The sequence below is a fragment of the Hirundo rustica genome, chromosome 13 (assembly GCF_015227805.2).
Source record: "Hirundo rustica isolate bHirRus1 chromosome 13, bHirRus1.pri.v3, whole genome shotgun sequence".
NCBI classification, from domain to species: domain Eukaryota; kingdom Metazoa; phylum Chordata; class Aves; order Passeriformes; family Hirundinidae; genus Hirundo; species Hirundo rustica.
In genome coordinates, this window is record NC_053462.1 from 19879797 (window position 1) to 19899637 (window position 19841).

The window sequence follows — 19841 nt, forward strand, 5'->3', positions numbered from 1 at the left end:
CCACACCTGAGACCCACACCTGAGACCCACAACTGAGAGCCACAACTGAGCCACACACCTGAGACCCACAACTGAGAGACACAACTGAGCCCCACACCTGAGCCACACACCTGAGCCCCACACCTGAGACCCACAACTGAGACCCACACCTGAGCCCCACATCTGGAGCCACACCCCTGAGCCCCACACCTGAACCCCACACTTGCAGCCTCACACCTGGAGCCCCACACCCTCAGTCCCACACCTGGAGCCTCACACCTGGAGCCCCACACCCTCAGTCCCACACCCAGAGCCCCACACTCTGTTCCCTCCTCCCCTCGGCTGTCGAAGGCCCCAGAGCAGCCCTGCCAGGGCAGCAGCTCGTGGCAGCACGGGGAGCTGTGCCTGAGCCCCTGCTCCCTGCTGAGCCTGTGCTCCCCACGCACCCATCCCAGCAGCAATCCCTGCCAGCCCCTGACAGCTCCCTAAAGCTGCTGCACTATTTTTACCCCACGGTTGCTATAGAGACGTGAGAGCCGCTCCCCGTGATGATGCAGCTGCTTTTGGGTGATGCAGGCTCTTCCAGAAGCACTGCATCACCCACTGCATCACCCGTTGTATCACCCACCGTTATCACCTGCTGCATCATCACCTGCTGCATCACCCGCTGCATCACCCGCTGCATCATCACCCTCTGCATCACCCACTTCAGGTCCCCTTGGACACCCACTCTGGTCCCAGGGACCTGTGCCAGCCCCCCGTGCCCCAGCAATGCCACGGGACGTGGGGTCACACGCACACCTGCTGCACCCCTCACTCCCGGTGCCCCGGGCTGCGGTGAGCTGCTGCTTCCCCAGGGTGCTGCTGTGCTGGGCAACGTCTCACCACAGCCAGCTCACCTGTCCTGCCAAAGCCAGGGGCCGGAGGGGACAGGGACCAGCAGCGTGTGGCACTGCATGACCACTGACATGGCGGATTTTAGCTGATCCATCTCGGGCACACTCATTTTTCCAGCAGGACAAATCAGGGTCCCAATTAAAGCAGGTACAATCCTGACCCAGGCTCCAGCTCTGCTCAGCTCGGAGGGGGAAATGAGGTGCTGCGGGCATGGTTGGACCCTCTCCTCCACGAAACCCCAGGAGGGGGCTGAGCTCTGGTGGGCTGTGTCCCGTGGGTCGAGGGGCCTGGGCTGTGCCCGAGGCAGCAGCAGGGGCAGCAGGGGCAGCAGCAGCAGCGGCAGCAGGGGCAGCAGCAGCAGCAGGGGCATCTGTTCCCCCCAGGACACTGCTCTCAGCCCCGGGCAGGGTGCCTGTAGCGGTGATCGGCGGCCGTGCACGGATGAGCTGTCAGGAAGAATTCACACAGCCCTCGGCAGAGCACCCAAAATAAACCCTGCCAGCACCGGCTGCCTCCGGGGACACGGGGCTGGTTCAGCCCTGCACTGGCACCCACCTGTGCCCGAGCCCGCAGCCCAAAGGCGCCAGGGGAGCCAAGGACGGGACTTTGGGACAAGACCCATCCCCAGAAGAGAGAGCCAGCTCTGCTCAGCCGGGGGCTGCAGCTCCTCTGGGGCTGAGGAGAACATCAGCCCCTTGCCATCCTGTCCCTGCTCCTGCAATCTCAGCCCCTCGAGGCACCACTGCAGCCCCTGGAATGCCCTGGGAACCAGAGCTGCACCCCACAGAGACCAGACAGCGCCGTCACCGTCCCAGAACGCAGCTCCCCCTCCTCCAGGCTGGGCCAGGCTCTAACCATAACCTCAGCAGGCTCCAATAAAGGGCTGACAGCTCCCCGGGTGCCCATCCAGGTGGGAATGTGCTGGGATGGCCCCACCAAGCATCCAGCATCTCTGCTGTTCTCCTCAGTGACACAGTTCTGTCACCTCTGCCCCTCTCTGTCCTGCCCCGGTGAGGAATTGGGTGCCAGTACCACCCATGCCACAGGGGACTGGTGCCACCAGAGCACTCCCAGGCACTGCCCAGCCCTCCCCACCTGCCAGGGCTGTTTGGTGCGCACAGAGCACCCCGTGGTGGCACCCAGCCACCTCAAAACCACCTCAAAGCCACCTCAAAGCCACCTCAAAGCTACCTCAAAGCCACCTCATCCCAGTTTTGTCCCAGACTGCTGGTGTCTGGACCCCATGCTGCGGTCCCCAAGGCTGCACGGGCACTGCTGAGATCAAACCCACGGCTCAGAGCCCTGCACAGAGCTGCAGCCTTCTCCAGCAGCCATCCCTGCGGCCCCGTTGCCATGGCATCCTCAGGGATGGCAGAGATACCGGTGAGGAAGACAAGGGGCATGAAGATAGGTGGACACATTGGCTCTGCAAAGCCAGGGCACGGCTGGGGCAGGTTTGAGGCCCTCTTGCAGCAGGCAGGGGCCGTTCCCGCTCCCCTCCAGAGAGGTTCCAGCTCCCAGGACTGGCATTACGGAGCTGGCATCGCCATGGCCCCTCCCCGCTGGGGCTTCTCCCGCCCCATGGACACCTGAAGCCGGTGAGTCCAGGCTGGAGCAGCGGGAAAGGGAACTCCTGTGTTTTAACACCCTCAAGGATAGAGCATTCCTGCTGTCCAGCAGGATCAGCCAGCCTGGGGTGACAGCCACGGGAGCAGCGGCCTTCCCTCTTTCCCCACCTCCTCCCTGACCCGTGCTGCGGCGCCCCGGGAGCAGAGCAGACCCCCCTCAGCTGGGGGGACCCTCTGGCTTCCTCTGGAGCTGCAGTCGGGCAGCCTGGGCTGCTCCTGCCACCACAGCTGGACTCCTCTAAATTTGTGGCTTTCGGGAGTTTATTTCTTAGACGTTTATTTCGTTAAGGTGTTTGTATTACCTTGCTCTTAGGAGTTAGTGTGTTTATTTTTCGACAAGTAAACTGGCGTGCTCGTGCATCAGAAGATGGACAGACAAACACATTTTTGGGGGGTTTGTGGCCAGTTTAGGGAGGTACTGCCGAGTGTCTGCGTTACCAAGTCAGGAGGAACCTGCCGAAAGGTTTGCCAAATACTCCCTAACATCATAAGACTGAGTTAATTTCCCTGCTGGCTCTGATCCTCATTGTCATCATCATCTCTGAACGGAGAGCGCTGCAATGTTAGATTATATTTTATTAATCACAGGAGAAATTTCCCCAAATGTTAATGTGGTACAGAGGGTGTGATGACAAACATCCCCACAGCTGTGAAGGTTTGCAGAAGCGCAGAACCTTGAGGGTTCGGGGCAGCGATCGGGGGCATCTGTGACCGTTTCCCTCTTCCCCCAAATTCCATCTTTCTGCTGGGACTGCTCCGGAAGAGACCAAGGAAAGTGGAGGAAGCTGCTGGGAAGCAGGTTCTTGCCCGGCTGCGAGGTCTGGGGACAGAGGGGGGCCAGGGAGGCAGCACGCTGCTGCTTGTGCGGCACATCGCCGGGCACTGAGGGCAGCTGTGCCTGGGGAGCGGACACAGGGGGCCCGGCTTCTCCTGCAGGGCACGGGGCGCTCCAGGTGTGCCCTCAGGCTCCGCCAGATGCGCGCTCACGCCGCGGAGCCACGAACATCCCAGGGGGCTCGGGGCGGCCGTGACTCCCCCTGCTGCAAGGGCGGACAGCTGTGGGCTCAGAGGGGCTCGGGCTGTGGGGAGCCCCCGGAGCAGCGGCACTCGCGCCCCGGCCCTGCACACAGAGAACCCCGCTCTGCGCCGGGGGGCAAAGACACCCTGCCCTCACAGCCCCCACCACGGGCCACGGACACACGGACACACGGACACACGGACACACGGACACATGGACACACGGACACATGGACACACAGACACACGGACACACGGACACTCGGACACACGGACACACGGACACACAGACACGGACCCCTGCACATGGACACATGGACACACGGACACACGGACACACAGACATGGACCCCTGCACATGGACACATGGACACACAGACACACGGACACACAGACACACGGACACACGGACACACGGACATGGACCCCTGCACACGGACACATGGACACAGCCCCCTGCACATGGACACACGGACACACGGACACACGGACACAGCCCCCTGCACACAGACACACGGACACAGCCCCTTGCTGCCCCCAGCACACGGACACATGGACACACGGACACACAGACACACGGACACATGGACACACGGACACACGGACATATGGACACACAGACACAGCCCCCTGCACACGGACACATGGACACACAGACACACAGACACAGCCCCCTGCACACGGACACAGGGACACAGCCCCCTGCTGCCCCCTGCACACGGACACTCGAACACGGACACACGGACACACAGACACACGGACACACGGACACACGGACACACGGACACCCCCGCCCGCCGCTCCCCGCACCCACCTGCGGGCGGACGCGCCGCCTCCCGCGCCCTCCTCCTCGCGCAGCGCCGGGTACCGGCACCGGCAGCCGAGCACCGGCTCCACCGACCGGCACCGACAGCGGCGCCGGGCACGGGGCAGCGGCAGCGGAGAGTGGCACCGGACACGGGCAGCAGGTAGCGGGCCGGGGGCTGCTGCCGCACCCCAGCACCGCCACCGCAGCCGGGGGCGGCGGGAGGGAAGCGCGGTGGCCGCGGCTCGGAGGGGCCAGGGGGGCACCAGCCCCCGAGGGACGGGGGAGAACCGAGGCCAGGGAATCCCCCGGGGCCGAGGGGTCCCCGCGGGAAGGGGCAGTGGGGAGCTGACGGGCGGGGAGCGGTACCGTGGGTGCCTTTGGGAGGGGCCCGGAGCACTGGGAGCACTGGGAGCACTGGGAGCACTGGGAGCAGTGACCGCAGGTCCAGGGGCCGCAGCATCCCCATGGAGGGCACGGAGGGGTGGCGAAGGGCCGGGGGCTTGTGCCCTCTGCAACTCTGGGGGCACTGGCGGATCAGGGCTCCAGGAACGCTCTGAGCAGTGAGACAGGGAGCAGGGGGCGGCAGCAGTGGGCGGCAGCGGGGGTCAGTGTGGCGGTAGAAGCAGGGGGCAGTAGAAACACAACAGACAGCACGACTGTGGCTGTTTCTCCTTCCCTCCGGCAGTGAGGAAGCAGAGATCCCGGCTCCAGCCCAGGAAGCCATCAGGGAAGTTCACGCAGTCTCCGGCGGGTTTCGCGTTGTGGCCCCCCAGACGGAGCAGAGGGGTGGAGAGCATCAGAAGCCCTCCGGTCTCCTGGGGAAACCGAGGCACCGGGGCAGCTCCCCGCACAAGGTGGGTGGACGCGGCCAGAGGGACAGCGGGATGTGGGGCAGTGCCCAGAGCACGGCACCCCGGGAAGGCAGGGACAAAGCAGTGGGGCTCACCTCTTCTCCGCGGTTCCCCCCACAGCCGCCAGCCGCCGCTGCCCTCGCCCAGCGGGAAGCAGCAGCCATGGATGAAGCGACGGAGCTGGAGCTGGGGGGCAACTCCCTCCTGAAGGCCGTGTGGCTCGGCCGGCTCCGGCTGACCCGGCTGCTGCTGGAAGGGGGGGCTTACATCAACGAGAGCAACGAGAAGGGGGAGACGGCGCTGATGGTGGCCTGCATCACCACGCACGTTGACCAGCAGAGCATCCACAAGGCCAAGATGGTGAAGTACCTGCTGGACAACAGAGCCGACCCCAACATCCAGGACAAGTCTGGGAAAACCGCCCTCATGCACGCCTGCATCCGAGGGGCCGGGGGGGACGTGGTGTCCCTGCTGCTGGAGAGCGGGGCGGACCCCAGCCTGGAGGACCACTCAGGAGCCTCGGCGCTGGTCCACGCCATCAATGCCGAGGACCAGGCTGTGCTGCAGCACCTACTGAACGCCTGCAGAGCCAAGGGGAAGGAGGTGATCATCATCACCATGGACACATCGGCCTCCGGCACCAAGACCGCCAAGCAGTACCTGAACGTCGCCCCTGCGCTGGAGTTCAAGGACAGGGCTCCCCTCGAGGAGGGCGCAGCCCCCTCCAGTGCGCACCTGAAAGCTCCCGTCGCAGCACCCTCCCCTGCCGAGGAGAGCAGCGCTGTCACCCCACGCCCCTCGCACGCCGGGGACACCGAGCCACCCTCCCCAGGCCAGAGAGCTGGCACTGCCCGCAGAGCCCACCTGCCCCGGCTGAAGCGACTGCGCTCAGAGCCGTGGGGTCTGGTGGCACCCTCGGTGCTGGCGGCCTCCAGTCACCACGACGACACGCGGCTCCGCGCTGACGGCGAGGTCGTCGCGGGCATGGGAGACCTCTCGCTCTCCAAAAAGGCCTCCCTCAGCCGGAGCAGCAGCAGCAAGGGAAGAGACCCCTCTCTCTTCCCTCCGGTGGATGAGCAGGCACTGGGGCCGCTGGCACGGAAAGCCACCCACGAGAAGAGCCCAGGCACCCACCCGTGCCTGCCCCGGAGCAGCACGGTCCCAGAGGAGCCAGAGAGCGCCAGCCCGGCCGCAGGGAAGGACGCTCCACACCGGTGGAGGCCAGGCACCGAGCACGACGGGGACTCCCAGGTCACCGAGGCGGGGAGGGGGCCGTCGGAGAGGAGGAAGCTGAGCGGGTCCCAGCTGGCCTCGCTGGACGGTTCCTGCGACTCTCCCTCCGGCAGCGCCAGCGCATCGCCCAGCACCGGCCGGCGCCGGCCGCCCGGCATGCTGGAGAGGAGAGGGTCCGGGACCCTGCTGCTGGACCACATCTCCCACACCAGGCCAGGATATCTGCCCCCCTTGAATGTGAACCCCAACCCCCCGATTCCTGACATTGGCTCCAGCAAAGCCCCCTCCCCGCTGGCTGCTGGGCTGAAGCCGCTGGTGCCGCTCACGCCCAGCTCACCCAGGCGGGGTGACCTGAGAGCCCACAGGAAGCTGCTCCGCAGACATTCCATGCAGGCGGAGCAGCTGCGGCACCTCTCCGATTTTGAGGAGGTCGTGGCGCAGTAGCCGTGCCACCGTTTGTTCACGGGGAGGCGGCGGCCGCCGGGCTGCCCCTGCAGAAACGGGGCGGTTCCCACACAGAGCGAGCTCCGGGGACACGCTGGTGGCCAGGGGGTGCGGCCCTGAGCTGAATCGGGAGCGGGCTGACGGGGAGATCGATCCCCCACCATCCTGGACCGCCAAGCTCCGTGCCAAGGATCCCACCTGGATCACTTATTCCTCACTAGCTGCAATCCGCTTGTCTTCATCCTGCTGGTTCTCTCACCGAGTCCCCTCCCGGAGCCCCGGGGGTGATCTCTGGGGCCGAGGCGTTCATGAAGTGCTTTCCGGGAGGGGAAGGGGCTCGGTACTGCGGGGGCTGGAGGAGTGGGAGCACCCGTCCAGCCACGGACCGTGCCGGTGCTGTCCTGCAGCGGGAGACGGAGACAATCCTCGCAATCCTCCGCCTCCGAGATTCCCGAGCGCTCCGGAGCTCCAGCGGCTGAGCTCACCCGGCACCGCTGCAGCCCCGTCGGCTGTGGGCCGGGACGGGTTTGTCTCTTCTCTGAAGCGTCTGAACTTTAGGGGGTTCATTCCCCAGCACGCCGAGGAGCTCCGAACTCAAGAAGCGCCGAGCCCCCGAGCCGCTCCCGGCCCGGCTGCGTGGAAAACCTCCGCCAGCGGCGGGGAGCAAGGGGTGACCGAGGGTGGCAAGGGCTGTCCCCTTGAATTCATCCCCCCGGGAAAGCCGCAGGCAGGACCCCGCTGTGCTGCCTGCCCCGCTCGGGGAGCCCCCAGCCCCGCGGACGGGCCGAGTGCCGCTGCTGCCGGCGGATTCCATCCCTCCGCGAACGCGTTTATCCACGAGACTGCGTGGGGGAGCAGGGGCAGGTGTTGGGGTGACGCCGTGGCCCTGCGGAGACTTTTGCGCTGGTTTTGCCCTGCATTAATAAAGCGCTCAGCTGTGGACGGAGGCTGATCTCGCGTGGACCCGGCACCGGCCGCCGGGCCAGGGCGGTCCCCGGGAGCGCCGAGGGGATGCCCGGGGTTCCCGGAGCGCTCGGCCCGGAGGTGCCGGGGGGTCCCCAGGGTCGGTGCAACATTCCCGGGATCCCCGCGGTGCCCGCCCCGGGGCCGGAGGTGCCGGAGGGTTCCCAGGATGCCGGGGTCGGTGCAACATTCCCGGGATCCCCGCGGTGCCCGCCCCGGGGCCGGAGGTGCCGCCCGCGCCCCGCCCCGCTCGCAGCGGAAGCGCCACGTCAGGGGGGCGGTGCGGGGCGGTGCGGGGAGGTGCCGGTGCCGGTGCCGGTACCGGGCTCGGTGCGCTGCGGGGGCCGTGCGGGGCGGTGCGGGGAGGTGCCGGTGCCGGTGCCGGGCTCGGTGCGGGGGGCGATGCCGGGCGCGGTGCGTGCTGCCCTGCGGACGCTGTGCCTGGCCGCGCTGCTGGGCGCGCTGGGGGCCGGCGGCACGGAGCTGACGCTGGAGCTGCCCGACAGCGCCCAGCGCTGCTTCCACCAGGAGCTGGAGAGCGGCATCAAGTTCACCCTCGACTACCAGGTACCACCTTGCCTGTACCTCCCTGCAGCCCTGCACGCTCCGTGCCTGCGCCCCCCGCCCGTACCCCTGCCAGGGCTCCTCCGCCCGCACCCCGTTTGTGCCCCGTCCCTGTGCCCCGGTGCCCGTGTCTCGCCCGTGCCCATGTGCCTGCCGTGTCCCGCTGCCCGTGCCCCGCTGCCCACAGCCCTGCCCATTTGTGTGCCGCTGCCTCTGCTCACGCTCCCGTCCTGTGCCCTGCAGAGCCCCAGGCAGGGCTGCAGCTCCCTCCTCCCGTGCACACCCCAGCTCCCTCCGTGCTGCGCTCGGAGCCGTTCCCAGCCCCACGCCCAGCAGTGCCCACCTGAGAGTGCTCACATCAGCCACAGATGCCCCTGACCTGGGTCACGAGGGCTGTCCCTGTCTCCAGACACCCCACTTGAGCCATGGGCACCCCCTGAGCTGCTGGCACTTTGGTGCACATGTTCCCCAGGGCTCCCCTGGCCTGGGCCCATCCCATGGGCTTGGTGCCCGCTGGCCTCTCACAGAGCTGTGGGGCTGGGCAGGGCCAGGGGGCCCTTGCCACGTTGCCTGGCGTGTGCCACCATCTGAGGTGCGTGTGATACACAGGTGATCAGCGGGGGACACTATGATGTGGACTGCTACGTGGAGGACCCCAACGGCAAGATCATCTACCAGGAGACCAAGAAGCAGTACGACAGCTTCTCGCACCACACCGAGGTCAAGGGCGTCTACACCTTCTGCTTCGGCAACGAGTTCTCCACCTTCTCCCACAAAATTGTCTACTTCGACTTCCAGGTGGGCGATGAGCCGCCCATCCTGCCCAGCATGAACAACCGCGTCACTGCCCTGACACAGGTGGGTCCCGGGAGAAAGGGAGGGAGGGAGGGAGGGCGGGAGGGTCCTGCTGCAGCCCCCAAGCAGCCTTGCGGGATGGCAGTTGGGGACTCGTCCCCTTCCTCCTCCGCTGGATGCAGAAGTGCCAACCGCCAGCCCGCAGCCCCGGCGCACACCACATCCTCGCCCGGCTCGGGGGGGCTGTGCTGGCTCCCCTGTCTGCAGCAGCCCGTGTCCATCCCACGTGAGGGAATTGCATCAGCCACTCCAGCCCTTGCTGTGAGCCTCTGGGCTGGGCATCTCAGTGCTGTCCCACTGGGGAACCCCCCTGGGTGGGTTCTGACAGGGAACAGACGCTGCCGTCCTGCTCTTGAGTGTCCTGGCACGGCCCTGGGCTCCCTCAGCCTGTGCCGCGTCAGGAGCGACAGGGAGCTCTTGTCCTCGTCCCCCAGATGGAATCCGCCTGTGTCACCATCCACGAGATGCTGAACGCGGTGATCGACTCCCAGACCCACTACCGGCTGCGGGAGGCGCAGGACCGGAGCAGGGCTGAGGAGCTCCATGGACGCGTCTCTTACTGGTCAGTGGGGGAAACCCTCATCCTCTTCGTGGTCAGCATCGGGCAGGTGATGCTGCTCAAGAGCTTCTTCACCGAGAAGAGGCCCAGCAGCGGCGGAGCTGGCAGCTAGAGCTGCTGCGTTGTGCCCGAGCGCAGCGGGGAGCGGCGCGGCTGCGGGCCCGCGCTCGCACTTTCCCTCCGGTCCTGGTGGGAGCAGGGGGGACGTGGCGCTGCCGAGCTGGGTGACAGGCACCCAAGTACCGGGGTCCCCCGGCATCGCCTCCCCCTGCCATCGCCCCACCTACCCTGTCCCCTCGCCTGGCCACCCTGTCCCTGTTCTCTGGCCCCTCTGGGAAGCGGGTGGGACACATCAGCACCGGGGCACCCTCGTGACTGCGATGAGCACGCGCTGCCCCTCGGTGCCCCGTGCAGCCACCAAGGGGATGGGGCAGCGCTGGCCCACCTGGCACCCACGCAGGGCTGCCAGCCCCAGGACAGCTGCCCGTGGGCACCCAGCTCTGTCTGCACCCCACTCGTCCTGTGGCCGGCTGGGTGCTCCCAGCAGCGGGGCCGCAGCAACAGCAGCATCCAACAAGGGAAGGGTTTTTGCTGGGAGATCCGTGGCTCTACCAGCTCCTCCCCTCGCAGCATTCCTCAGGCTGGCAGCAGGTGGTGTGCCCGTACCGGGTGATATTTTCATACTCACACGAGACTCAGCCCCCTCACACATCCCCGCGTCGAGGAAGCCCCATCCCTGCCCCAGAAGCACAGAGGACCCACGCACACCTGGGACTGCAGCCCCTCATTCCCCTGAGCCCCACAAAATGGAGACCCCCACAAGACCCCTGGAGTGACTGGTGTGCTGGCCCTCCAGCCCTCAAGCAGGCGTGAGATCATTTTTCAGAGCTGAAGCAACTCCACCAGACTTTTCCTTTACCACTTTCAAATAAATCCCTGCAAGCACGGCTGGCACTGCGGTTTTTGGGCACAGCTCCTTCCTGCCCTCCTGCCTTGCCCCCCTGCCCGCACCAGCTGGGCTTGCTCCTGGCACAGGACCAGAGGCTGGAGCCAGAGACCCCTCAGCAGGAGCAGAGCGCTGCCTGTGCCAGCCCTGCTCTCAGAGGGTTGTGGAGGTTCCCACTGGGCAGTGGGGCCTGAGGGGACGAGGCAGCCCAGGGCCAGTGGGGACCCACAGGCAGAGCCCAGCTCTGGGGTCCCTTCCCTGAGGCCGGGGGGCTGCCAGGGCAGTTCTCCTGGTGCTGGGGGCAGTGAGGGGCCCAGGCAGCCCCAGCCCTCGCCGCCTCTCCGGGCCCCAGCAGCCGCGCTGGCTCCGTCAGCGCCGGCCTTGGGGCAGCTGCTGCAGGCGGGAGAGCTGGCCCTGTGTGCCTCCCAACAGCCTTGGGCAGGAGCCAGGAGCTCCTGTTTGGAGCAGAGCCCACATCAGCAGCACCCTGGGACTGCCACCAGCCCGGCGCTGGCCGGCAGGGACCGGCCCTGCGCCCACTGGGACACTGAGCCCTGTGGGGATGAGCGGGGACGGGAGCACCCAGCCCTGGCCGGGCTGTGGATGGCCCCGAGTCCGCCCCTTCCCGGGGACTCTTGAGCCACCCGTGGTGGGGACAGGGGCAGCTGTGACCCCGGTGGGTCAGGGTGCTGGCTCTGGGGACACCAGGGGACACGGGAGAGACGAGAGGTGGCCGTGGGACGTTTTATTGCTGTTGAGGGACAGAGAAGGGAGAGGGGACGGGGGCACCCCCACCAGCCCAACCCGCAGAGGCACTTCAGGGAGAGAGATCAGCATCGCTCCATCGCCCCCGGGCCTGTGCTGAGCGGGTCATCCTGCTGCCAGACCGCCCTGCCCCGAGCAGCCCGGCGCTCCCGCTGGTCTCACAGCGAGCTGCTGTGACAGGATGCGTCCCTGGCAGCCCCTCGGCACCTCTGCCCCGCCTGGGCTCCCCGCCGGGGTGGCAGGGAGGAGGCCGAGCAGCGGAAGGAGCCGGTGGCCGGGGAGGGGGGCCGGGCCGGGGGGCCGTGCCTGCACGGGCAGCCCCAGCGGCCCCGGAGCGGGATGGTGAAGAGCCCGTAGGTGATGGGGTCCAGGCAGGCGTTGAAGAGGCCAAAGATGAAGAGAATGTGGGTGAGGGCCGGCGAGATCCTCTTCTCCATGACGCGGGGACAGAACCAGTGCCAGAGCCCCAGCAGGTAGTAGGGGGTCCAGCAGAGGATGAAGGAGGAGACGATGACCAGGCTCATCCGCAGCATCCGCAGCCGGGCTCGGGGGATGTTGTTCCGGGAGCAGCGCAGCGACGCGTCCTGCGAGGAGACTGCAGGGGCGCAGCAGTGAGGGGAAACCCCGGCTGGGACGGGGACCCCGCGCCCCGGGGAAAGGCGTCCCTGCGGAGCTCCAGACAGGACCTGCCCTGGGCGCGGGGCCGTGTCCGGGTGCCTGGCACTCACAGAGGCCGGAGCCCATGCGGCGGGAGATCTCCAGCAGGATGCGGGCGTAGCAGCAGACCATGATGAGCAGCGGCAGCAGGAAGAGGCAGGAGAAGCCCACCATGTTGTAGAGGGTCTCCTGCCAGGGCCGGGGGAAGCTGCCGCGCGTGGTGCACTGGGTGAAGTTGTGCGGCGGCCGCAGGGTGATGGTGTGGAACAGGAACAGCTGGACACCGGAGGGGCGGCGTGGGGTGATGGGGGTTTGCGCCTCCCGAGGGAGGGAGGCCAAAGCGGGGACCCCCAGACCGACAGGGACAGGGACAGGGACAGGGACAGACCCAGCCTGTGGTGGGGGCTGATATCGCCCCTGCACCGGCTCCGCTCCGCACTGACAGGGCCGGGGGGCACCGCCGGCGGTGTGGGGCAGAGCTGGGTGAGGGGGATCACCGCCACAGCCACTCCGCTGCCAGCTCTCCGTGCCCACCCCACGGGGCTCTCCGTGCCCACCCCACGGGGCTCTCCGTGCCCACCCTGCGGTCACACAGCGGCGCCAGCCCCGGCGCTGAGCCCAGGCAGCGTCCCCAGACACCGGGCCGGGCGGGGGTCGGTCCCGGGGGCCGGGGGGACCCCCGGGGTGGGTGGGTACCTGTGGCACGGCCAGCCCCGCGCTGAGGATCCAGGCGGCGTGCAGCATGGCGCGGTTGCGGGCGCGGGCGCGGGCGATGGCCAGCGGGCGCAGGATGGCGGCCTGCCGGTCCAGGCTGATGACCACGGTGACGAAGGCGGAGGCGTACATGGCCAGCAGCCGCAGGTACATGAGCAGGCGGCAGGCCAGGTCGCCCGCCCGCCACTGCAGCGTGATGTTCCAGACGGCGTCCAGCGGCATCACCGCCACGGTGACCAGCAGGTCGGCGGCGGCCAGGTGCCGCAGCAGCAGGCGGATGTGGGGGCGCCGGCCGCTGCCCCGGCCCCCCACCGCCCGCAGCACCGCCAGGTTGCAGCCGGCCGAGAGGGCGAAGAGGGCGAAGGTGACGGCCACGCGCACCTGGGCGGCGGGGGAGAAGGTGGGCAGCCGCAGGGGCTCCTCGCCGTTCTCCTCGGGGGGGCTCCAGGCGCAGCCCCACTCGGGGGGAGCGATGCCGGGGGGCTCCGCGCTGCCGTTTCCCACGTCTGGATGGCCCCAGCCTGCCACAACGGGCACAGGGGCAGCGTGAGGGGCACCCTGAGGTGGGGGCTCTGGGCGGGGCGGGCTGCACTCAGCACTGCGGGGCCTGTCCCCTAGAGCCCCCTGCCCAGGGCCACGGTGCCCACATCGCATTTCTGAGCCCACTTCCCTGCATCCCGTCCTTGTCTGCTCTCTGCATCCTGCTCCTCCTGCCCCCGAGCCCCTCCATGCCCCCAGAGCTATGGGGGTCCCTGGCACCAAGCGCAGCGGGAGAAGACAATGGCAGCTGACCCCAACACGCACCACCGCCCCGGCCATCCCTGCTGTGCCCCTCTCCCTGCCCGGAGCACCCCCACGATCTCTGCTGGGATGGTGACCCCACCCAGCCCAACAGCGAGGACCAGACCCCATTCCCCCCGCCTCACCTGCGTCCGGGGTGTCCTGCCTGGCGTTCCGCAGCCAGGCCATGGCAGGGCCGATGCTCACACAGTGCCCAGGCTCTGTGCCGAGGGCTCCTGCATCTGCTCTGGGGCACGAGGGGGAGCGGGCAGGTACCGGGGCAGGTACTGCAGGGAGGCAGCACCTGCAGCTGCTGCTGCTGCTCCGCTGCTGTGGCGTGGGCGCCCTTGGCAGCTCTGAAGGGTCCTTGACGTAGCCAGCGGCTCGGAACAGCACGGTCCTTCCCCTGCCACCCACAGCACACGGACACACACGTAAGCGTGCGCGGTGCTCACACGCAGGAATGGACAGTGGGATGTGCCCCGCTGCTGCAGAGGGAGCCCCCCAGCCCAGATCTGGCACTGCTGCTGCCAGGTATCAGAGCACACGAGGGCTCCTTGCAGTGAGGTGCAGCGTTTGGGTGGCTCACAGGTCCCTCCTGCCAGCCCCGCACTGCCAGGTGCTCCCCCGGGCTGTGTTCATCCCCATGGCTGGAGCACAGCCCCAGGTCCCTTCAGCCCTGGGAGGAGAGCGGGGGCTGCAGCCCAGGAGAGGGCAGGGCCAGGGGCTGCTTTACACCTCAAAGGCTTGTGCCCCGCTCTGTCCCCCGCCTCCTGCGCCCCAGCAGAGGATATTAACCTCATTAGAGAGTCCTTTCACACTCCACGGGGTTCATTAACCCCCCGCCCTTCACCCCAGACCCCAGAGCTGGGAGGATTCTCCCCTGATACATTAGCACATGGCTGCCGGGTCCCAACACCCTCCTGCTAATGGGTTCCCCAGACTTCAGGGAGCCACCAAGGGGGCTGGGGGCTTAGGGTCCCCATCACAGGCTCCCACACTCTGCTCCTGGCAGGTTCTCCAGCCCGTGGGCTCAGCGCCATCCCCACACCGAGCTGGAGCCCAAATCTACACATTTCACCCTGCATTGGGAGCTCCCACAGGCCCAGAACTGCCAGGTGGGAAGGCAGGATCTGGAGGGTGCTGGGGATCCTCGCCCCTTCCCGGCCTGGGATCAGGAAGACAAGGGGGGGATCTCTCCTGATACCCCCCCGAGTTGCTCTCCCAGCTGGTGCCCGGCCCAGAGCGGGGGCTGAGCCCTGAGCCCGGCGAGGAGAGCCCAGGGACGCCAAACCCCAGCCCCTGCCCAGCTCCTGGGAACAGCCACACGGACACTCAGAGAGGGCACAAGGGTTTATTCACATCCGGCCGCCGCCGCCCGGCGCGTCCAGCACAGCTCCAGGCTCCGGCGGGGCAGCTTCTCCCTGCAGCGATGCCGGGGGCTGCGGGGGTCCCCAGGCTGCGGGGGTCCAGACAGGCATCGTGGGGCAGGGTCTGCTCCAGGCCCGGGGACTCATCTGGGTCAGGGCCGGGGCTCTGGCGGGAGCAGAGCCTCCAACAGCGAGAGCAGGTCCGCAGAGAGATCCTGGGGAACAGACAGGGAGAGGGTGAGCGGCCAGACAGAGGTGCAGGCAGGGCTGGGGTCATGGCAGTGACAGCCCAGCCGCTGGAAGTGCCCCTGGACAGGGACAAGCAGGACAACGGGCTCCACTCTGTCCCCACTGGTGGGATCCCCGCTAATGGGATCCCCACAAACATGAGGGAGGGAAGCACCAGGAAAGATGGGGGGCAGTCCACCTAACCCCCTGCACAGAGCAGGGCTCCCCTCTCCATTCAATGGGCTGTTGTTAGCCCAGAACCAGCTCCTGCACAGCCCCGCACCAAGAGGACTCTGAGGCCACCCCAAGGGGGGTTGACCCCTGCCCCATGCCGAGAGTCACCCCAGCCCCAGCCACACGTACCTGGGTGACTGTCCCTGTGCCCACGAACTCTGACAGCACCAGTCCCACGTCCAGAACATCGCCAGGGAGATCCGGGGGGGGCCCAGCCGCTGCAGAGTGGGGAGGGGTCAGCCAGGGGGACGCGCTGCAGGTGACAGCCTTGCTCAGCCCTGGGGAGGTCCCCACTGCAGGCACGTAGAGGGGTGATCCCCAGGTCTCCGTCTCGATGTTGGAAACCCCGAACGCCTCTGGAGGGGTTCCGGTTGCAGGGATGTAGGAGGGAGACCCCCAGGTCTCCACCCCGATGTTCGGAACCCCAAGTACATCTGGGGGGATCCCCGCAGCAGGGGTGTAGGGGGGTGACCCCCAGGTCTCTAACCCCATCTCCGGACCCACAAGCACCTCTGGGGCGGTGCCCGCGGCAGGGCTGCAGAGAGGTGACCCCCAGGGACCCGTCCCCGTGCCGGGAGCCCCGTGCAGCTCCGGGAGGGTCCCCGCCGTGGGAGGCGACCCCCAGCCCGCGGCGCCGGGCGGAGGAGCATCGCGGGGCTCCGTGTCCTGGCAGCACCCCAGGCCCCGGGGGCACAGGGGACAGTGTCGGGGGGCCGGCGCCCCGCGGCCGAGCCCCAGCAGGGCGGAGAGGTGGGCGATGTAGCGGGTGGCGAGGCGCAGGGTCTCGATCTTGGTGAGGGTCTGCCCGGCGGGCGCCAGCGCCGGCGGCAGGTAATGCCGCAGCCGCAGCAGGGCCTGCGCCAGCCGCCGCATCCGCAGCTTCTCCCGCTCGCTGGCGCTCTGCCGCGGGACCCCCGCCCCGCCGCCGCCCCGCACCCCCTTCCTGCCCCTGGGGCGGGGGGCAGCGTGCCCGCGGCAGGGTCCCCGAGCGGCGGCGGGGGACGCCAGCCCGCAGGAGTCGGGAGACGCTGCGGGAGAGCTGCTGCTGTAGCCCAGGGGGTCCGGAGGTCCGCGGTCCCCCCAGTCCTGCAGAGGGGCGGCGGCGGGCAGCGTGTGGCCGTGGGCCATGGCGGGGCCGGAGGCTGGGACCCGTGTGCCGGCGCCTCCCGGGCGCCCCGGCTTTATGCCGGGCCGGAGGTGTGAAGAGGCGCTTCGCGGCCGCAGGAGCAGCACTTCAAAGGCCGGGGGTCTGGGGGGGGGGCCGGGGGCCGCGGCTGTGAACACGGGGTGACGAATTTCACCCCAGAGGTGTGAAGCTGCTCGGCGCTGCCCCCGCGCTGGGGACGGGGCTGGGACCCACACGGGAGCTGCAGCCGGGTCCCAGCGGCTCTGCCGGGGCAGCGGCAGCAGGGCAGCAGCTCGCCCTGCACTGGGGGTGCTCTGGGAGTGCGGCGGGGCTCCGATGGGCCTTCGGTGGGGTTTGCAGTGGGTCCGCGGCGGCGTGTCCCCGCGTCTGCCCCTGCAGCAGGAGCCCAGACCGGGACCTGCCCCTGTGGCTTTGTGGGACACCCCTCCATCCCTCACCCGGTTTGGGGGTGCCGCTGCCCCTCGAGGGACCCCTCTGGGCTGCCCAGAGCTGGCGGTGGCAGCCGTGGAAGCCCCACGGGCGGGTGTCGGGGCCCGGGCTCGGCGCTGGGAGGAGCCCCCCCGGCGCGTTCCCAGGCCCCGCAGGTGTCGGGGCCGCCGGGTGTGAAGGTTTCCCGGGAAACGGCCCCGCCGAGGGACGGAAAATCCATCAGGGAGCAAGGGGACGCGGGCACGGCACGGCACGGGCCCCGGAGCTGCGTGCACAGCCTGGTCCGGGGGTACACCTGGGGGCACGGGACCCCCGAAGCCGGTGTGCACAGCCCGCGGGTAGGGCGGGGTGCAGGACCCCCCAAACGGGGTGTGCACGGCCCTGGGAGCACGAGGGGCACAGGATCCCCGCTGAGCTGGGGGGCACAGCTGAGGGGATACAGCTGGGGACACGGGACCCCCAAACCCTGCGTGAGCATCCAAGCCGAGCCCGGCACCGACCCGACCGATCCCACCGGTGCCAACCCCGCTCCAACAGCCGGGCCCGGTCTGGGGGCGCAGGGGTGTCTGGTGGGGGTCTGCACCCCTGGCCCGGGCCAGGCACGGCCCCTTCCCCCCGCCCGGCCCCCTCCTGGGCCGCATTAGCTGATGAGCTCCCGGGTAATGAGTTCTGCACCCGCCGCAGCCGCTTCCCACCTCCCTGTTTGGACAAGTGCTGGCAGGGCTGGGGCAGCCCCGGCCGCGGGGTCAGAGCCCCCGCAGTGCTGGGAAAATCTTTCGTGGTAACGAACCGTGTTTAAGTCTCGTGAATTCCTTTAGCCTCAGCCAAGAGTGCTTAGTCCTGCATTCACGTGTGCAAGTGGCCTTAAAGACTGTGGGCCTGAGCAACACCCGTAAGAAGATGTATCTTGGCCAGACCAGAGAGCTGGGATGTATTCAAAGAGAAGAAATTCTTTTGGAGGCCTATGACCAAAATCGGATAATTTGAGGAATGGGGTGTTCCCCAAACGAGCACCAGAGACCCTCAAAAGACCCCTACTCTTATGAAAATAAGCTCCAAAAAGTGATACAAATCTGCAAAAGAATTTGCGGGAACGTTTAGCATACGCGTATGACTTTTGGGAAATGTAATTAATAACTTACAAAGATTTAAAGTAGTCTGTAAGCCAGCTGTGCTGTGTGTAGTAGGAGATATCCCCCCGCACACCCAGCACTGAAATAAAGTAATGCTGCTCTCTAATACTGAAATCACACGGTTGGAGGGTTTTATTCCCAATTTTTGGTGACTGCAGGATGCCGCACAGCTCTCACCCCGGGGAGCAGGGGCGTCCTCCCATCCCTTCAGCCCCTATCAACGGAGAGGGCGCAGGGCCACGAGGAGCCATGGCCAGGGCACCACGACAGAGCTCAGCCAGTGCCCAGCCCAGGCTGTGCCCCCAGGAGCCGCCAGCCCTGCTGCTGAGAGGTCTCTGCCCTGCTGGGACCCTCCCAGGACACCTCCGTGCCCACCGGGGACCCGCCAGCCCTGCCCTGGCACCTCCCGGCTCAGACGCCTGTGTGATCTCCAGGGGTCGTGGGGTGGGCACCGCTCACAGGGACCTGTGGCTGGTGCTGGGGTCGCTGCTGCCAAGCCCCCCTCGGTCCCCGCTCTCCCTCAGCCCATCTGCACCGGGAGTCCCCGTCCCGGGCACCCTCAAGAGTTTGGCACCCACCGCGGTGCACCCCAGCGCCCTGGGGACCCCAACCCGCAGCAGCACCGGGACCCCCAGGCCGATCAGGGGCACAGCCCGGTGGGTCCCGGATACCTCAGTTTATCTGGGGCCGTGCGGGGCTGCGTCCCGTGTGCCTGCGGGGACAGAAGCAGCACGGGCAGCGCAGGGATGGGAGCAGTCCGGCCCCCACGCAAGCACCCTGCGCACCCCCTTCGGGCCGCGGGTCTGAGCCCGAGCTCACACGGCCCCCGCGCCGGGGCTGGCGGCTCGGGGTCCCGGCCATGGAAGGTCAAGGCCCGGGCTGGGCTGCGGCCGGCGCAGCGGCCGTGCGGGGAGGTGCGGTGCGGGGCCGTCCGGCACGGCGCTGCGGCGCGATGCGGGGCTGGCGGCACGTCAGCATCTCTCACGGCCGTGTGAATGGGTCCCCACACACTTCCCAGCGCCGGCAGGGCCAATTAAGGACCGGAGGAGTCAGATCCGACACCTCTGCAAATGGGCCCGGCATTCCCAGGCTCCTGCCGCCCGCCCGGAGCGGGGAGAGGCTGGGGGAGCTCGGTAGCTCCAGGTGGGCGCGGAGGCATCGCCCCGCACCCCGGCCCAAAAAGAACCGGGGTTACCCCCAGACAGGGCCAGCAGAACAGCCCCCAGCCGCGGGCAGACACAGCGCCGCAGCCCCAGCTCCTCCGGCAGAGCCCCCGCTGCGGGACAGTCCCCTCGGGGCAGGAAGGGGCTGCGGGGGTCCCACGGGGAAGCTGCGGCTGCGGCGCGGCCGGCCCTCACCAGGACCGGGACCCCGCGCCTCGCCACCGCTACATCGCCCACCTCTGGGCGGCCCCCCGACACTGTCCCCTGTGCCCCCGGGGCCTGGGGTGCTGCCAGGACACGGAGCCCCGCGATGCTCCTCCGCCCGGCGCTGCGGGCTGGGGGTCGCCTCCCACGGCGGGGACCCTCCCGGAGCTGCACGGGGCTCCCGGCACGGGGACGGGTCCCTGGGGGTCACCTCTCTGCAGCCCTGCCGCGGGCACCGCCCCAGAGGTGCCTGTGGGTCCGGAGATGGGGTTA

The 19841-nt window shown here is 68.2% G+C and overlaps 4 protein-coding genes across 4 annotated transcripts; 2 read left to right on the forward strand and 2 right to left on the reverse strand.

Annotated features, from left to right (window-relative positions):
• Nucleotides 1-4386: 4386 nt before the first annotated feature.
• ANKRD34C (ankyrin repeat domain 34C) lies at nucleotides 4387-7637 on the forward strand. The gene is made up of 3 exons (XM_040077404.1): nucleotides 4387-4489; nucleotides 5015-5183; nucleotides 5301-7637. Exon 3 carries the CDS (start codon nucleotides 5343-5345, stop codon nucleotides 6855-6857), a length of 1515 nt encoding a protein of 504 aa, XP_039933338.1. The 5' UTR covers nucleotides 4387-4489; nucleotides 5015-5183; nucleotides 5301-5342; the 3' UTR covers nucleotides 6858-7637.
• Nucleotides 7638-7868: 231 nt separating this feature from the next.
• Nucleotides 7869-10745, forward strand: LOC120758844 (transmembrane emp24 domain-containing protein 3-like). Its single transcript, XM_040077521.2, has 3 exons — nucleotides 7869-8387; nucleotides 8994-9242; nucleotides 9674-10745. The coding sequence occupies exons 1-3, from the start codon at nucleotides 7869-7871 to the stop codon at nucleotides 9908-9910; spliced, it is 1005 nt and encodes a 334-aa protein (XP_039933455.1). The 3' UTR covers nucleotides 9911-10745.
• Nucleotides 10746-11667: 922 nt separating this feature from the next.
• Nucleotides 11668-13934, reverse strand: LOC120758845 (gonadotropin-releasing hormone II receptor-like). The gene is made up of 4 exons (XM_040077522.2): nucleotides 13807-13934; nucleotides 12863-13401; nucleotides 12238-12442; nucleotides 11668-12104 (listed from the first exon to the last, which is right to left on the reverse strand). Exons 1-4 carry the CDS (start codon nucleotides 13847-13849, stop codon nucleotides 11668-11670), a joined length of 1224 nt encoding a protein of 407 aa, XP_039933456.1. The 5' UTR covers nucleotides 13850-13934.
• A 1197-nt stretch (nucleotides 13935-15131) lies between these two features.
• On the reverse strand, nucleotides 15132-16620 carry LOC120758846 (mesoderm posterior protein 1-like). The gene is made up of 2 exons (XM_040077523.1): nucleotides 15622-16620; nucleotides 15132-15245 (listed from the first exon to the last, which is right to left on the reverse strand). The coding sequence occupies exons 1-2, from the start codon at nucleotides 16618-16620 to the stop codon at nucleotides 15183-15185; spliced, it is 1062 nt and encodes a 353-aa protein (XP_039933457.1). The 3' UTR covers nucleotides 15132-15182.
• Nucleotides 16621-19841: the final 3221 nt, after the last annotated feature.

Bases quoted from the DNA above. Each gene is read 5' to 3' on its own strand.
- ANKRD34C (XM_040077404.1), top strand. From the start codon at position 5,343: ATGGATGAAGCGACGGAGCTGGAGCTGGGGGGCAACTCCCTCCTGAAG.
- LOC120758844 (XM_040077521.2), top strand. From the start codon at position 7,869: ATGCCCGGGGTTCCCGGAGCGCTCGGCCCGGAGGTGCCGGGGGGTCCC. The intron at 8,388-8,993 runs GTACCACCTTGC...TGTGATACACAG, and splicing joins AGTTCACCCTCGACTACCAG to GTGATCAGCGGGGGACACTA. The intron at 9,243-9,673 runs GTGGGTCCCGGG...CTCGTCCCCCAG, and splicing joins GCGTCACTGCCCTGACACAG to ATGGAATCCGCCTGTGTCAC.
- LOC120758845 (XM_040077522.2), bottom strand. From the start codon at position 13,849: ATGGCCTGGCTGCGGAACGCCAGGCAGGACACCCCGGACGCAG. The intron at 13,402-13,806 runs GTGAGGCGGGGG...CCGTTGTGGCAG, and splicing joins GCAGGACACCCCGGACGCAG to GCTGGGGCCATCCAGACGTG. The intron at 12,105-12,237 runs GTGAGTGCCAGG...GCGCCCCTGCAG, and splicing joins CCGCATGGGCTCCGGCCTCT to TCTCCTCGCAGGACGCGTCG.
- LOC120758846 (XM_040077523.1), bottom strand. From the start codon at position 16,620: ATGGCCCACGGCCACACGCTGCCCGCCGCCGCCCCTCTGCAGGACTGG. The intron at 15,246-15,621 runs GTACGTGTGGCT...TCTGTTCCCCAG, and splicing joins GCACAGGGACAGTCACCCAG to GATCTCTCTGCGGACCTGCT.